Source organism: Chiloscyllium plagiosum, unplaced genomic scaffold, assembly GCF_037043375.1.
Source record: "Chiloscyllium plagiosum isolate Xiang-an unplaced genomic scaffold, Cpla_swu_hap1 HiC_scaffold_2, whole genome shotgun sequence".
Lineage (NCBI taxonomy): Eukaryota > Metazoa > Chordata > Chondrichthyes > Orectolobiformes > Hemiscylliidae > Chiloscyllium > Chiloscyllium plagiosum.
Window position 1 is genome coordinate 15,854,992 of NW_028270140.1, and position 18,706 is coordinate 15,873,697.

General features: G+C 43.1%; 1 protein-coding gene across 6 annotated transcripts in view; it reads right to left on the reverse strand.

Annotated features, from left to right (window-relative positions):
• Positions 1–17,434, reverse strand: part of LOC122564829 (uncharacterized) — a 122,011-nt gene extending 104,577 nt beyond the window's left edge. For 3 of the 6 annotated variants that reach the window (XM_043720144.2, XM_043720149.2, XM_043720137.2), the window contains exons 1-4: positions 17,347–17,434; positions 7,647–7,857; positions 459–536; positions 262–339 (exon numbers count right to left, since the gene is read on the reverse strand). In XM_043720144.2, coding sequence (XP_043576079.2) covers positions 262–339; positions 459–536; positions 7,647–7,842 — 352 coding nt within the window. In that variant the 5' untranslated portion in view covers positions 7,843–7,857; positions 17,347–17,434. The remainder of the gene's footprint in view (positions 1–261; positions 340–458; positions 537–7,646; positions 7,858–17,346) is intronic. The other 3 variants (XM_043720158.2, XM_043720167.2, XM_043720177.2) reach the window with 3 other exon arrangements.
• Positions 17,435–18,706: the final 1,272 nt, after the last annotated feature.

Here is an 18,706-nt window from a genome sequence, read left to right on the forward strand (position 1 = left end):
TCCTACCAATCACACTCCCTTCCGACAATGAGGAAGGCCATATATAAACCACAAATCTATTAACAATGATTATGCTCCCTGATTATACTGATTTACGGGTAATTTTATGTTCAGATTTTTCTTTATGTTTATGTGCAAACTTCAGCTTGCCAAACCAGCAATGTCTGGTGCATTCTAGCTGCGTTCTGCTGACTGCATCCCCTGTAGAAGCTCTGTGCTAATATCATACTTGCTTTCCTCTAAACAAATACTGGAACATACCATTAGTGAAGCAGACGGTGTCTCCAAACAGCTTACACATAGAGGTAGTATAGGATGTGTCAAAGACATTGACTTGCTCTGCAAAATAGTGACACAAATCGCATCAAACTTTGAAAAGCTGACAGTAAACAATCTCCTTCAGTGTCCTCCACACGTATTTATACATTCAGAAAGATATACCTTTGTAATGAGCTTACCATCTGTTGTTACTAGATTGCCACCATATAATTCATGCATAACTGCAGAAGGATCCTTTTCAAATACTGACATTCTAGCTGCAAAAGCAATAATTGTTAGTCTCAGCACATTTTATTAGGTATCTGAACATTCCTGTGTTGTTCAATTCCACATCCATCTGGATACGTTATATAAAAATCAGACAATTAACACGTGACTGCGCATAATCAGAGATTCATTAGAATTGATACAATCACATCAGTTATTGATGTACACTACCTATATTCCACATAAATACTACCTAGTCAAAGCTCATTACCAAAAGCAATTCTTTGAGAAAGTTAAAACAGCTAGAAGTTTCTTGGTGCATTCACTGTCAATTGCAAGCAGTTCCAGTTGCACACTTATGCTACATTTGCGGGTCTGTAACAGCTGCAAGGTTCCTCCTATTCTCCTTCTCTAACTTCAGTGGGATCTCTGGAGACGCGACAAGGACAGCAAATTCAGTGCAAAGACTCCAACTGACAATGAAGCAAAGCAAAATAGAATGTATCATTTCTGAGATGTCTAAGCATCAGGCAAATTTTGGTTGCACACACAATGCTGGGACAAAACAAAAGCCACCTCCTGTCAGTGAATACAACTCGAACTGTCCACAAATAATTAAAATATAAAGAAGGGGTTGGTGGGGAGAAAAAAACTAAGCATTTTTTTAAACTCAGCAAGAAGTATTTTCTAGTAATAGCTTTTGATTGACACCAGAAAACAACAGTGACTGGCATACAGATCATGGAGAGGAAATTAAAATCAAGCATGCTATTACCATCAGCTCACTTTAAAAATTGCATAGTCATGTACACTTGCAAATCATTTAAAGTTTTAGGGAGCGTGCCTCAATGGTTCAATTAGTAAATGCATGAAATTGAATCACGTAAACTAGGGAGGTTCATACATCTTGACAGCCAGGGTATAATTAACAAAGCATCTTTATCAAAGACTGAAGAAAAATAATCAGCCTTTGACCAGGCTAGAACTTCAACATTGGCCAACATCCAGCTGGGATTCACTGCAATTTGTCTCACAGTTGAACAGCCTGATAGTGGTAAATCCATTAATCTTTCCCTTCCAAAGGAATCTATCCTCCAGGGAAAGCATGGAGTCTCTTGGAGCTGACCCCCCAGCCAGAATATCCTCAGAGTATGGGTTCCTAGTACGGAAAAAAGATTGGAGATTTTATGCATTACTGTTCACGTAAGAATAATGGGGACTTTGGATGAGGTGATGATGGCTGTTGGTGCCCATGGCTTCATAACCAGCACAAGTCACAATATCCAGGATACTCAATTAAAAAAAGTTTGTTAAGGCTATGAGATAACCAACAAGTAGAGGGAAAAGGAGTAAAGCTCTGCTTTACATACATAATGAACAATAATGATCAACATGCAATGTCTGAAAGAGTCAGAGAAACAATGGCTTACATATTCTCATCACATAGTGGAAATAGTCCTGAGCTTTCCATCATATTAAATGTATTTACCAGCAGGCTTCGTTTGTTCTTTTAACAATACAAGACTATTTACATGCCCAGATAGTGTAAGCAATCAATTGGCTTGAATGAAAGCTGGCGAATCATGGTTAAAATAATCGTAATTCAAATAAAATGAAAAATTTAATCAGAAAATGGTTAATGGCAGAATGAAATGCTATCAAAACACAGATACTCTCACATTCCTTAATCTGTTCATCCCAAAAACAAAAGTTGTTTTCTCCAACTGTCCTAGACGAATTCTTCCACTTAGGATTTCTGACTTCCACTGGGACACCCAAACTCCAGACATTTACCAATAGCGTTCAGAATTAAATCAAGCAAAAGTCTTGGTCAAGAATAATCTTCCAAATTCAAAGTGTTCATTCACTATCTGTCCAGGGTTTGAGATAAGTGACATTGGGATAGAAATAGGTCATTCAGTCCCTTACGTCTATTCTGATATTCACAGCTTTGTTGATCTACACCTCAACTTCATTTACCTGCGTTGATCCATTTCCCTTGATACCTTTACCCGAAACAAACAAAACAAAAATTTGATCTCAAAGCTCCCAGTGATCCAGCATTTCAGCTAAATTTTCTGATGGAGCAACTTAGAGACTGACACCATCACTGAAATGCTTCCTGATATTACAAAACATTGCCTGGCTTTCATTTAAAGCTTGTGCTCCAGAATTTTAGATACATTCCTTGAAATTCAGTGCCTAAGTCTCAATAGAGTCCTCCAGATGTGGTCAGACTAAGGTTGGGCACAATTGAAGTGTAACAGCTTAAAGCTTCTGAACTCCTTTGTCTTACCAATCTAGGTTGAAAAAGGGGTCAACATTTCATTAGACTTTGATGAACCTTTGCACCCATGCACCGTAGTGTGTGGGTGGGGACATTGATTTCCTTCATTTCTCCAAAGCTTTCATCTCTGTATTTCAATACTAGTCCATTATTTATTCTTTGGATGCAAATGAATAATATCAGCCTTCCTCACATTGAACTCCAACTATCATTTTACAACTTGGTTATGGCTATGACCCTCTGATGGTTTCTCCTCTTGATCCAGATCATTTCACACTTGTTCAATGGCTGACTCAGTCACTCTGTTCCTAATGGTAATTAAAGTAATATCCTTAATCTAATTAAAAGTCACAGGTCAATAGATTTCCTATTTCCACTCCCCTCCCACTCCCACCCCCCTTCTTAAATAATGCAATGGTGCTTGTTATCTTTGGTTTGACAAATTGCAATTTTTGAAGGCAGCATATTGGAAGATTGTGACCAGTGTACCTTTAAATTTCCCACTGGTTTCAAGGTTATAGATTTCAAATTGGTCATGTAGCAAGAGGAAGAGCAGATCACTATCAATAACTGTAAAGACTCCTTAGAAAGGTGTGTAGAACTTGAAGTTTGGTGTAGGGTAAAGACTATCTTTGATCCAACCGGATTATTATTTTAACAGAAACACTGCTCCTGAATTAGCGTTACATCAAAACAAAAACTGAAACTGAGCAGGTGCTGGTGATGAAATGAAGATGTGGCAACTGCCAGAACTGGTCACCAGTTCAGAAACTGGAGAGACAGAACAGAAGCAACCTTGGTTAGGGACACCTCCACCCCACACCCATCTGCAACAACTGACTGTTGATAGCCTCCATTGAGTCACAAATGCATTTATTTCAAAATATTCATCCATGTTCAAATTTCTACATGGACTTTCATCTATTGCTAAACTCCTCCAGATCAATAAAAACTCCTCACTCCTCCCAATTTAACTTGTGCATTGGACTCCTTGCAGCCCACACTACAACTGTGGACCATGAATTCAGTTGTTAGCCCTAAAACTACCTTCCTAAATTTGATAGGCTGGATACAGAAAGGTTGTTTCCCCTGTGGGAGAATCGAGGACAACAGGGCGTAATCTCAAAGTAAGGGAACACCCTTTAAATAGAATGGAGGAAGTTTTTTTCCCCTCTCAAAGGGTAGTAAACTTTTGGAATTCTTTACTTTTTTAAATCAGGAAGGAAATCAAGCGTTACGGGAAAAGCAAGTACTTGAGGATTATTGATCTGCACCGAGTGGCAGAGCAGATTTCGAATAGCCCACTTCTGCTCCTACAGTTTTCGTTGCTAACTTCTATACCTCTTTCTCCCACTTTAAGATCAATTAGAAGATCTCTCATTGACCAAGCTTTTCATCACCCATGCTAAAATTCCTTTCTGTGCAGTACCTTGGGACATGACTATTTTAAATGATGGCTCAGTGGTTAGCAGTGCTGCTTCACAGCGCAAGGGACCCAGGTTTGATTCCAGCCTCAGGGGACTGTGTGGAGTTTGCACATTCTCCCCATGTCTGCGTGGGTTTGCTCCGGTTTCCTCCCAGAGTCCAAAGATGTGCAATTTAGTGTGGATTGGCCATGCTAAGTTGCCCCATAGTGTCCAGAGATGTGTAAGTTAGGTGCATTAGTCAGGGACAAATATAAGATAAAAGTGTAGGGTAGTGGGTCACTCTTTGGAAGGTCAGTGTGGATATGTTGGGCCGAAGGGCCTGTCTCCATACTGTGGGGATTCTAAAAAAAATGTATAAAATCAACGTTGCTTTAGATTTTCACTGCTGTTGCTTGTGTATGAGCATTCAATAGAAGGAAATTACTAACACTCAGATCTGCTTGAAGCATCCAAAAAGCCAAGATGATCAAATTGTCACAGCAACCTTTTATGTCACAGTTAATATGTCAGTAATCCAGAGCTAGCAAACCTGAATCTTCAACTTTCCTGATTTTAACCATTCTGTGGCAAGTCACAATCAGTGCAGAGTTATTCCAAGAAAGGAAACAACATTACTTTTCTTTCTAGATAATTTTAACAAATGCTCTAAAGAGTCAACAGATGCACATTTTAAATTCTAGATTTGACACCATATTATCCCCATCATTTTTTCACATGCTGAAGTTTCAGAGTGCAGCATGTTTCCATGCAGAGGGATCTGGGTGTCCTCGTGTATGAACTGCAGAAAATAAACACACAGGTAATGAGGGAAGAAAATAGAATTTTGGAATTAATAGATAAGATGTTAGCAAGATCACACCTGGAGTATTGTGTACAATTTTGATCCCATTGCTTGAGAAGGGATAAACTTGTATTGGAGGTTCACTAGATTGTTTGAACAGATGAAGTGTTTTTCTGCTGAACAGAGACTGATGTGGAGGTATTAGTGTTGGACTGGGGTGGACAAAGCCAGAAGTCACATGACACCAGGTTATAATCCAACAGGTTTATTTGAAATCACAAGCTATTGGAGGAGCAGTACTCTGAAAGCTTGTGATTTCAAATAAACTTGCTGGACTCTAACCTGGTGTTGTGTAACTTCTGACCAAGAGATTGAGCAGTTCAGACCTATATTCTCTGAAGTTTAGAAGAATGAGAGGAGATCTAATTGAGGAATACAAGAGGGATTGACAAAGTAGATGTAGAAAGGATGTTTCCTCATTTAGGGAAATCTAGAATGTTAGGTCAGAGTTTTAGGATAAAGGATAGCAAATTTAAAACAGAAGAGTGAAGAAATTACTTCTCTCGAAAGGGTCTTCAATCTATGGAATTCACTACCCCAGATTGTGAAGGGTGCTGGGACATTGAATAAACTTGGAGATAAATATTGAATTAGCAGTTGAAGGGTTGAAGGGTCATGGAAAGTGGACAGGAATGCGGAATTAAGGCCACTCATGATCATATCAAATGCAGAGCAGGCTCAAGGAGCTGGATTGCCTACTCCTGCTTCTAGTTCTTCTGTTCTAACACATTTCCAAAATTTTAGTTCACTTTTAATCTTTGAAAGCCTCTATACCCATCATAAAATGAAACCGTTCACCAGTATTTCAAGAAAACTAGTTCCTGGTTAAGGATTCATACTAAGGAACAGATTCACAAAGGAATAGATTAATAATTTTTTCAGTCAGTTTCTTTTAAGGAAATGCCAATTTTAACGAAGCAACAAAGCACACTTTATTCCCGTGTTCCATTCAAGTGCTTCCCAATGGATCAGCAAAGTTACAATGATTCACAGATCCCAGGCTGCTTCGCAGTACAGAGTACATTTCCTAACTCTCAATAATACATATTGTTCACCCATTATCCATGTTCTCGCTGACCTACACCAGCTCTTAGTTTAGGGCCATTTGATTTTAAAATCCTCATTCTAAGATTCTATTCCTCCATTTCTCTGTAATCTCCATCAGTCAAACACAAAAAACTCCATATTTCTTCACCCAAACTATCTGATAATCCCAAATTTCCTTTGTCCCACTATGTGGAGCTACATCCACATAGTGGGACAATTCTGAAATTCCCTCCACATACTTATTTGTTTCATTAAGATGCACCTCAAAACCCACTTTTTTGAACAAGCTTTTCGCTACCCATACCAATCTATCCTTTGGTGGCTCAGTAATGTATTATGGGAGATAACATGCCGAGGGATGTTTTTCTATACTAAAGTGCAATACGTGTGTAAGTTTTGTTTTAAAATATTGTTCATAGGAAATGAGCATTGCAGGCGAAGCCAGCCTGCATTGTCCATCCCTAATTGTCCTGGAGAAGGCTATTATTCAAAATATCAATTTTCACCTCAATAAAACTAGAACCTGATACTGACCTTACTGAATGCTGTCTGAGGTGTAATGTGAGAGTTAGTTCATACTCAAGTTGGAAAAAAGACAAAAAACAAAGTTTTCTGGTTGGATCCCACTTACTGGTTTATACCTCTCATGGTCTTATTGAGCAAGACAACAAAGTTACCCACTTCCTAACCAGCATTTGTCCAGGGGAGAAGGAAGCACATATTCTGGACCAATTGCGGAAAAGTGGTAAGATAGAAAAGGGAAGGATCAAGTCTCTGTTTAACATTAGTGCAATTAAATCAGATAGAAAAGGCTGGCTATGAAAATTTAAATCAGTTGCTTAAATCAATGGACTGAAGGGTCTGTTTCCATGTTGTATTTCTCTATGACTAATTGTTTTGTGCACAGAACTGCAGAAATTTCTATAATCTTTAGAATTAGGTTGCTGTCTTTGACTGGCATGGACACGATAGCGCGAAGGACTGTGGATCTCTATGCCTGATGTGCAAAATGCTAAAAAAGTTAAAACCCAAAATCACTGTCCCTGGACTCCACGTCCGACACTCCTCTACTAGTGGCAAATGGGAGCTGCAGTGGAACAAAAAAAGTAAAGGGGGTACCAACATTTCAGAATATTCCTGAACTGAAATATAAACTATTGTTTTTTCCATCGTCACTTGGAGAATAACTTTGAACACCATCACAGCAGCACTTAAAAACCAGCGTGCCAACCCTCTGTCAAATCACCTTCACAAGTCAAGTAAGGCTGACCGATAAATTAAGATTCTGGAAGTTGCTGGCCATTAAATAAGAACACTCCTACTTTCTAACAAGTCTTTCCTGAAGCGGTGGTTGCATTCTGGGAACTTGCATTAAAAAAATACACCCTCAAAATCTAACTTCACTCAGCAGGATCGCCTATACCAGGTTATTCAGCTTATTCATAAGTATAAGGATGTAGTCACAGTTTATGATCCTGACTTGTCATTTCTGCACCTTCTCCAGTTAAATTCAAAACAAATTAAGACCTCCACCAATGTTTGACAGTTTAATACTTACCACACAGCAATTCTTTCATTCCTTTTACTGAACACACAAATATAGTTGGCTTGTTGAGGAGGCGTGCTTGGAAAACCCTGCTTCCATAGCTATGAATTCGACTGTTGCAAAAATGCATTGGGTCCTTATAGAACTCTAAGGATTTATCACTCATTAAAGCATATCCCGAAGTTCCAGGAATCCGGATTTGGGACATTGTGCAATAATCTTCCTGAAATATGAAAATATGTTATTCTAATCTATTATCTGACAGAATTACACAACTGTCATTATAACTGATGCTTCTTTGACTTCAACTCTCTTTTTGCAATAATCTAGACCTTCAAAAGCAAGTTAAATAGTAAATGCCAACATAAACTTGAAGTTGTATGAAGCATTTCAGATAAATAAAGGTCCAACAGCTTTAAGTGGTGATAGCAACATTTGGACATCAAGGAGGAAGAAATTTAGAAGAGGAAAATCAAGGTTGTAAAGAGAATTCCCATGTTCAAAGTACTTTACAGTCAATTAATTGTGATTTAGACATAGTCACTGTTTATAGTGCAAGAAACTAAGCACCCAAGGTACACAAAGTTCACACAATCAACAATACAATAAATGACCAGATTATCAGCTTTAGTGCTGGTGACAAAATCATGTCAGCCAGCACACTAGAGGAGTTCCCCTACTCTTATTCTAGCGAAGAGTGGATGGTGACTTTGGTTTATTGTCTTACTTACTGTGTCATAGCTCCAAGGTGCTTAAGTATCAGCTTAAAGTACAAACTAGAATCTTTAGAGATCTGATGCCACAAAGTGTTGACTCAGAGGTAAAATTAATCTAAAGCTACCTTCTTGAAGAGATTGACTTTAAAAACAGGGTGTTTTTTTAAAAACATTCATGGGACGAGGGGGTCACTGGCTCGATCTGTATTTATTGTCCATCCCTAATTGCCCAGAAGGCAGTTAAGAGTAAATCATTGATTGATTGAAGGAGCTGGTGTTGGACTGGGGTGAACAAAGTTAAAAATCACACAACACTAGATTACAGTCCAACAGGTTTATTTGGAAGCACTAGCTTTCGAAGTGCTGCTTCTTCATCAGGTGGCTGTGGAGCAGGACCATAAGACAGTTTATAGCAAAAGGTTACAGTGACATGCGGCTGAAATATATTAAACAAACTTAGATTAAATCTTTCATCCTTTAGATTGTTTTGCTAGTTTCAGTTTGTTAATATGTAAATCCCAGAACTCCTTTCAAGTCACATTTTCAAGATAACTTCAAGCTTTCTAACAAAATGCATCATCTCAGCTCAGACAATGCATTAAAAGTCTGAGGTTAAAGTCTGTTTGTGTCCCAATCTTGAGTCAGACTGGTTCTATTTCTAAATTGGGATTTACAGAATCTTACATGGATTGACTGTAGGTCATGCATTTTTGGAGCAAAATGAAGCATCACTCTGCAAATACAGATTCACCCCTTAAACTTGTGTGCACGTGTGCAGGAGAGACACAGTGAGTGTGTGCACGTGAGTGTATGGGTGAGTGTGTGATGGTATAAGCCTGTGAGAGGGTGCGTGTGTGGGTGTGATCTTGGGTTTATGTCACTACAGGTGACCCCACCGCACTATATACCTCACACACACTCCTACATACTCACACTAACACAGACTCTCTCTCATACACAAGCTCTGTCTCATATGCACACATACATCTCCCACACTCACACCCTCTTACAAGTTTATACCTGATCACACACACTTTACCAAGCTTACACACACATGCACACTCTCTCATATGCACTCACACCCAGGCGCACACAGTGTCCCTTCTGCACGCGTGCACACAAATTTATGGGGTGAATCTGTATTTGCAGAATTATATTTTATTTTCTCAAAAATGCATAACCTACATTCAATCCATGTGAGATTTTGTAAATCCCACATTAGAAATAGAACCAGTTTGACTCAAGATTGGGACACAGACAGACTTTAACACCACACCTTTAATGCATTGTCTGAACTGAGATGACACATTTTGTTAAAACACCTAAAGTTATGTTGAGAATGTGACTTAAAAGGAGTTGAGATTTGCATATTAACAAACCAAAATTAGCAAAACCATCTAAAAGATAATTTGGATGTACTGGAGTTGGAATAGAGTCATAGTGATGTACAGCACGGAAACAGAACCTTCAATCCAACTCGCCCATGCCAACCCGATATCCCAACCCAATCTAGTCCCACCTGCCAGCACTCAGCCTATATCTCTCCAAACCCTTCCTACTCATATACCCATCCAGATGCCTTTTAAACAGTGCAATTGTACCAGCCTCCACCACTTCCTCTGGCAGCCCATTCACACACACACCACCCTCTGCGTGAAAATGTTACCCCTTAGATCTCTTTTATATCTTTCCCCTCTCACCCTAAACCTATGACCTCTAGTTCTGGACGCCCCCACCCCTGGGAAAAGACCTTTTCTCTTTTGGCAAAAGTGGGTACTGCAGATGTTGGAGATTACAGTCAAGATTAGAGTGGTCCTGGAAAGGCACAGCAGGTCAGGCAGCACCCGAGGAGCAGGAAAATCGACGTTTCAGGCAAAAGCCCTTCATCAGGAATAGCAGATTCCTGATGAAGGGCTTTTGCCCAAAACATTGATTTTCCTGCTCCTTGGATGCTGCCTGACCCCTATGCCTTTCCAGCACCACTCTAATCTTGACCTTTTCTAATTACTCTATCCATGCCCCTCGTGTATTTATAAACCTCTATAAGGTCACCCCTCAGCCTCTGATATCCCAGGGAAAACAGCCCCAGCCTATTCAATCTCTCCCTATTGCTCAAATCCTCCAACCCTGGCAACATCCTTGTAAATCTTTTCTGAACCCTTCCAAGTTTCACAACATCTGTCCGTTAGCAGGGAGACCAGAGTTGCACACAATATTCCAAAAATGGCCTAATCAGTGTCCTATACAGCCACAACATGACCTCCAAACTCTTGTACCCAATGCTCTGATCAATAAAGGAAAGCATACCAAATGCCTTCCTCACTATCGTATCTACCTGCAACTCCACTTTCAAGGAACCTGCACTCCAAGGTCTCTTTGTTCAGCAACACATCCAAGGACCTTACCATTTAGTGCACAAGTCCTGCTCTGATTTGCTTTTCCAAAATGCAACACTTCGCATTTATCTAAATTAAACTCCATCTGTCACTCCTCACTCAGTCCATTGGCCCATCTGGTCAAGATCATGCTGTAATCAGAGGTAACCTTCTTCGCTGTCCACTACACCTCCCAATTTTGTTGTCATCTGCAAACTCATTAACTATACCTCTTATACTCACATCCAAATCATTTATATAAATGATAAAAAGTAGTGGAGCCAGCAGCGATCCTTGTGGCATCCACTGGTCACAGGCCTCCAGTCAGAAAAACAACCCTTCACCATCACCCTCTGTCTTCCGTCTTTGAGCCAATTCTGTATCCAAATGTCTAGTTCTCCCTGTATTCCATGAAATCTAACCAGGGGAACCTTATCGAACGCCTTACTGAAGTCCATATAGATCACGTTTACTGCTCTGCCCTCATCAATCCTCTTTGTTACTTCTTCAAACAACAAACAAGTTTGAGACATGATTTCCCACACACAAAGCCATGTTGACTATCCCTAATCAGTCCTTGCCTTTCCAAATACATCTACATCCTGTCCCCCAGGATACCCACCAACAAATTGCCCACCACCAACGTCAGACTAACTGGTCTATAGTTCCTTGGCTTGTTCTTACACCCTTCTTAAACAGTAGCACCACGTTAGCCAACCTCCAGTCTTCCAGCACCTCACCTGTGACTATCGATGATACACATATCTCAGCAAGAGGCCCAACAATCACTTCTTTAGCTTCCCAAAGAGTTTGAAGGTACACCTCAAAAGGTAGTGGGGATTTATCCATTTTTATGCGTTTTAAGACATCCAGCACTTCCTCCTCTGTAATATCAACATTTTTCAAGATGTCACCATCTATTTCCTGTATTCTATATCTTCCACGTCCTTTTCCACAGTAAACACTGATGCAAAATACTCATTTAGTATCTCTCCCAATTCCTGCAGCTCCACACAAAGGCTGCCTTACTGATCTTTGAGGTGCCCGATTCTCTCCCTAGTTACCCTTTTGTCCTTAATGTATTTGTAAAAACCTTTTGGATTCTCCTTAACCCTATTTGCCAAAATGATCTCATGTCCCCTTTTTGCTCTCCTGATTTCCCTCTTAAGTATACTCCTACTGCCTTTATACTCATCCAAGGATTCACTTGATTTTTTTTTATTTCAAAAATATACTTTATTCATAAATATTTGATCTATACAATTGGACATGCCATCCTTCTGTAAACATTCCATTTCTTTGCGTATCGAAACAGGGTAATCATTCCTATTCACAGGTTGGTGCGATTACATTGAGCTGAGGCGCCAGCGGAGCCCAAATGACTGCATGGGCCCCCTGTTCTTCTTAGGCAGGCAGATGTTAGACGGTGGTCTTTCCCCACCGCGCCTTGGCAGCAGCTGCCCCAAGCTTCAGCGCGTCCCTCAACACGTAGTCCTGGACCTTGGAATGTGCCAGTCTGCAACACTCAGTCGGGGTCAACTCCTTCAGCTGGAAGATCAACAGGTTTCGGACCACCCAGAGAGCGTCCTTCACCGAGTTGATGATCCTCCAGGCGCAGTTGATGTTCGTCTCGGTGTGCGTCCCGGGGAACAGGCCGTAGAGCACGGAGTCCCGCGTCACAGCGCTGCTCAGGACGAACCTCGACAAACACCACTGCATTCCTCTCCAGACTTCCTCTGCATAGGCACATTCCAGAAGGAGGTGTGTGACAGTCTCGTCCCGTCCCCCCCCAGCCGCTTCGAGGGCATCGTGCGGTGTGGCAGAGAGTCCGGGCGTGCATAAAGGATCTCACAGGCAGAGCCCTTCTCACCACCAGCCAAGCCATGTCTTGGTGCTTGTTGGAAAGTTCTGGCGATGAGGCATTCTGCCAAATGGCTTTGACAGTCTGCTCAGGGAACCGCTCGATAGGATCCGCCCTCTCCTTTTCCCGAAGGGTCTCAAGGACATTACGTGCTGACCACTTCCTGATGGACTTGTGGTCAAAGGTGTTTTTCTTCATAAATTTCTCCACAAAGGACAGGTGATACGGAATGGTCCAACTACTCGGAGCGTTCCGCGGCAGCGAGGCCAGGCCCATCCTTCGCAACACCGGGGACAGGTAGAACTTCAGTACGTAGTGACACTTGGTGTTTGCGTACCGGGATCCACGCACAGCTTGATGCAGCCACACACAAAGGTGGCCATCAGGGTGAGGGTGGCATTGGGTGTGTTTTTTCCCCCATTGCACCGGTCTTTGTACATTACGTCTCTTCGGACCCGGTCCATTTTTGATCTCCACACGAAGTGGAAGATGGCCCAGGTGACTGCGGTGGCACAGGTTCTGGGGATAGGCCAGACCTGTGCCACGTATAACAATACTGAGAGTACCTCACACCTGATGACCAGGTTTTTACCCGCGATGGAGAGCGACCGTTGCTCCCATCTGCCCAGTTTCTGTCTCACCTTCCTGATCCGCTCCTCCCAGGTCTTGGCGCACGCCCCAGCCCCCCCCCGAACCAAATACCCAGCACCGTCAGTCCTGACGGTGAAGAGGATAGAGGATTGGTCGGCCCAGTTCCCGAAGAGCATGGCTTCGCTCTTGCCTCGGTTTACCTTGGCCCCCGAGGCCCTTCGAACTGGTCACAGATGCACACGAGTCTGTGCACGGACAGCGGATCAGAGCAGAAAACGGCGACGTCATCCATGTACAGGGAGGCCTTAACCTGCAGACCCCCGCTGCCAGGAATAGTCACCCCTCTCAGGCTCGCATCCTTCCTGATGGACTCGGCAAATGGCTCTATGCAACACACAAACAAGGCAGGAGAGAGAGGGCAGCCCTGCCTGACTCTAGATCTGACTGGGAAGCTATCTGATTCCCACCCATTGATTGAGACTGCACTGACAATGTTGGTGTAGAGCAGTCTGATCCAATTAGCGATTCCCTCCCCAAAGCCCATTTTGGAGAGGACAGCCCTCATATATGTATGCGATATCCTGTCAAAGACTTTCTCCTGGTCCAGGCTGATGAGGCGGGTGTCCACCCCCCTGTCCTGCACGTAGGCAATCGTATCTCTGAGGAGTGCGAGACTCTCAGCGATCTTCCTGCCCGGTACAGCACAGGTTTGGTCAGGGTGAATCACCGATCCCAGAGCAGACCTGACCTGGTTGGCGATGACCTTTGACAAGATTTTGTAGTCTGTGTTTAACAGTGAGATCGGTCTCCAATTTCTAATTTCCTCCCTCTCCCCCTTCTGCTTGTAGATGAGGGTGATGATGCCTTTCCTCATGGATTCACTCATGGTACCTGCCGAAGCATACTGACATACACCTCCAGCAGGTCCTGGCCAAACAAGTCCCAAAGAGCAGAATAGAGCTCGACCGGTAAGCCGTCGCTTCCGGGAGTTTTATTCTTTTCGAAGGACTCGAGGGCCTTGGTCAGCTCATCCAGAGATAGCGGCTGGTCCAGCCTCTCTCCTGTTCCGTCGTCTAGGACCTCCGTGATAGAGGACAGGAACGACTTGGAGGCCACGCTGTCGGTTGGCTTCGAGTCATACAGACTGGCATAGAAGGATTTGCTGATCCTCATGATGTCAGCCTGAGATGACGTTACCGAGCTATCTTCTTCCTTCAGGCTGCTGAGCACGGAGCTCTAAGGATTCACTTGATCTATATCTGACATATGCTTCATTCTTTTCTTAACAAAATCCTCAATTTTTTAGTCATCCAGCATTCCCTATACCTACCAGCCTCCTTATGGTCCTGCTCTCCAACTACGTGATGAAGCAGCAGCACTTTGAAAGCTAGTGCTTCCAAATAAAGTTGATGGACCATAACCTAGTGCTGTGAGATTTTTAACTTCATACTGATTGAGTCTGGAGTTGTATGTAGACCAGAGCAGGTGAGGAATGCAAATTTCCTTCCCTAAAGGCATTAGGGAAACAAAGAGGATTTTCTGACAATGGACAATGGATTCATAGGCATCAATGATTTAAACCTGGATGCCCAGGTCTCTGGATTAGTAGACTAATGATAATACCACTAGGCCGTCACCTCCCCATAAGTAGATGAATACAACCGGCATACTGCAGCATGTGTGGATAAGGATTTCTGGCAAATACATCAGTTCCATAAGATGAAAGCAATCACAATTGTACAGGTCTAGGGAGGGTAGGCTGTCATCAACATACACATGGAATCAAATTCTATGCTTATTGAGACATTTTATAGCTGGTAGATAGGAACAGTCCAAGCATAGTGGGAATATATATGCACTAAAAAATATAACTTAAAACTTGGCAAATTTAAACACCATCAATATGTTCTAGTACAGAGTACCCTCTGGCCAGTGACAGGAGGACTGGTCCTTGTTAGATACAAGTGCAAGCAAACAATCTAGACTACTGCGACATTGATCCACCTGAAAGCAAGTGAGGTTCTGTTCAACCAGTAACTTTCCCATGGCCACCTCCCAAAAATTACAGTGAAACAAAGTTCCCTTTTAAATAACTAGCCACTAGTGAAAAGAAGCTACTGAAACAAAAACCTTGTATGCATTCATGCATTCGAATAGAAGGTCACACTATACTTACACTATTGTGCAAAATAGGTGAAATTTAATAATTGTGCTTGAATATATATTTAAATTCACAAATTAATGGAAGCATCAGAACAATTAAAAACTAAACTTTACAATTAGTTTAATATAAAAATAGTTAAAATAAATATGACCACAAACACAATTGTTTCAGCAACTGTGCTTCAAAAAATACACAGACTCTCTGCAAATGATGGAACTAAGGAAACACTTTTGTGTATGCAATTCTGACCATTAAAAAAAAAAGAATGGGTACATGGAATGAAAACTACAGGCAGTTTACTTCTCTAACTTTAAACAATGTTGATCTTATTCCTCTAAGTGCCCTATGATCTGTATGTCCTTGTTTGCTACAAGTTGCCTTTACTGCTTGCAAAACTTTTCACGGTACCTAGGTACATGTGACTACAATAAAACCAAATCAAATTTGGAACCAAAGTAACTACAGAAAGAAAAAAAAGACAAAGCATTTTACAACTGCAATCTGATTTAGAGAAGTGGATTTAATGCAACTCTAACTTCTCCATTGGCAGACAGATAGCTTAGGATACCAAGATTGTGAAAGGTGCTATGCAAATAGAAATAATTTCCTTCTTTGTGAACACGTGTCCTTTATTTCCTGAATATTTTAAGGCAACATTGTTTTTGTGACGCAGAAGCCAGTCATGCATTCACAAAACAAGAGATGCTTAAAAACACAGTACTTTTGAACATTGAGAACAATGCTACAACGAAGCAGCGCAAGAAATAATGTCAATTAAATACTTAAGATGTTTTGTTGGCATTGGTTAGACTGAAACCTCCTTGGATTTTCCATCAGTAAAGAAAGCCATGGCAGTTTGTGTCTTTGAACACATAGCTGGAACTCATTGTCTTGATGAAATAGCACTCCCTCCGTAATGCCAGGATTACCAGCCTCAATTATGTCTTTAAACTGTTGGAGTGAGGCTAGAACCATGATCTTTTGACGCAGAGTGCAATCAACTGAATCAAGATTTAACAAGAAGAGCAGGCATGAGTCACAGTTGTCAAAAGTGTCTTCACTATTTAACCACAAATCAAGACATTTCACCATGAAAACCAAACATGTACCGATAAATCCGAATGCAAAGGTTTCATTGGCATTTTTTTTAGCCAGAAGTAAGATCAGGTTGAATTGAGACCATTCAATTCACTGCAAAATAAAAATCAAGCAAATCATTCCCTGGACTCTACTACAAAATATTAACTGCATACATTCATGTAGAACTCTGAGCTCAAAAACTGCATGAATTTATGTAAAACTCTGTTATCTCACTTTTTAGATTAGAATCAATGTAAACATCAGGTCATAGACAGAGAACACTGGGGGCCAACACCTTCAACATATTGTCTATCTGTCACCATTGTTAACAGCTAACCCGAGAATGCAACTTTTAAAAAAAGGTTTTGTGATTTACACATGAAAGAAGTGAAACTATCACTGTATTCTAACAGATGAAAGGCTTAACAGACAATTTTTCAATGTATAATTTCAGTTACATCACACTGTAAACTTTTGCTATAGATTCTGTGTTAGGATTGAGCCCTCCACAATCACCTGATGAAGGAGCGTCGCTCCGAAAGCTAGTGCTTCCAATTAAACCTGTTGGACTATAACCTGGTGTTGTGTGATTTTTAACAAAATATTAATAATTCATTGTAACATGTTCCTTTGCAGATGGGGAATTTAAAAAACTTGTGAATGCAAAAGATTATTTAATTTGTGCATTTGCAGTTTCTTCTAATGTTATTGTACAAATACAAACAAAAAAAAAGCGTCATCTAATTATTTGCAAATGAAAAGAAGCGACAGAGTCGATTCCAGCACAAGACAGAGTGAAGATGGAGAGGGTCAGGGACACAAGGCCGATTCCCCCGCGGAAATCACCGGGAAATGAGGCCAATGGAAGAACCCGAGGGTGGGCCCAGAGATTGCACCTGAAGACCCCTCCCCGCCCAATCCTCACCCCTTCAGCCGGACGGACGGAGAACCGACCGCGCGCGAACCCCGACTCCCGCCGCCGCCGCCTGCTCCTTCACCAACAGAGTCCCCGCGAGCAGCGAATGCGGCCACACTGTCCCCGCCCCCATCACCAACCGGCTCGAGGCCACGGCAGGGCAGGGTCAGGTGGGCCGTCAATCACCGGTGGCTCCTCCCCCAAACCAGGTGGCTTACCCCCCCCCCCAACCACCGTCTCGACAAAATTTACATTCCCTCCCGCCCCCGCAGCAAGTCCCCCATTCTCCCAAAGTCCAACAGCTCCATTCACCACCTTCTCCCCAACTTGCCCCACTGTCTCACCCTCTTCCCCCCTTTCTCCCCCAACACGTTCTTCCCAGCACCCTCTTTTCCCCCTCCCTCTCCCTCTCCCCCCCCACACTCTTACCCCTTTCTCCCCAATATCTTCTCCCTCCACCTTTTCCGTCTTCTCACCCACAATCTCTCCCCCATGCTCTTATCCCCGCCCTCTTCCCCCTTTCTTCCCCAATATCTTCTTCCCCCCACCCTTTCACCCTGCTTCCCTCACCATCTGTCATACCCTCTCCCCTTCTCCTCATGCTTCTCCCATCTCCCTCCCCAACGCCCCCTTCTCCCCCACACCCCTCCCCCGACAATGTCCCCCCACCCTCTTCCCCCTTCCCACCACCTTTTTCACCCCTCTCTCTTCTCCCCTTCCCCTATCCCTCTATCCCCCTCCCCTCCTCTCCCCTCCCCCTCTTCCACCCCCATCTTCTCCCAACCTCTTTCCCCCCTCTTTCACATCCCATCCTCAACCGCTCTTCCCCCAGCCTCTCCTCTCTTCCCCGACCTTCTTCCCTGATCCTCTACCCCGTCTCCCCTTCTCACCCTCCCACCACCTTCTTCCCCCCACCTCTTTCCCCTTCCCCCTCCCCTATCCCCTTCCCCTCCCCTATCCCCATCCCTCCCCTCTCCCCTTCCCCTCCCCTTCCCCTCCCCTCTCCCCTTCCCCTTCCCCTATCCCTCTCCCCTTCCCCTATCCCCATCCCTCCCCTCTCCCCTATCCCCATCCCCTCCCCTCTCCCCTCCCCGTCTCCCCCTCCCCGTCTCCCCCTCCCCGTCTCCCCCTCCCCGTCTCCCCCTCCCCTCTCCCCCTCCCCTCTCCCCTCCCCTCTCCCCCTCCCCTCTCCCCTCTCCCCCTTCCCCTCTCCCCCTTCCCCTCTCCCCCTTCCCTCTCCCCCTTCCCCTCTCCCCCTCCCCTCTCCCCCTTCCCCTCTCCCCTTCCCCTCTCCCCCTTCCCCTCTCCCCCTTCCCCTCTCCCCCTTCCCCTCTCCCCCTTCCCCTTCCCCTCTCCCCCTTCCCCCCTC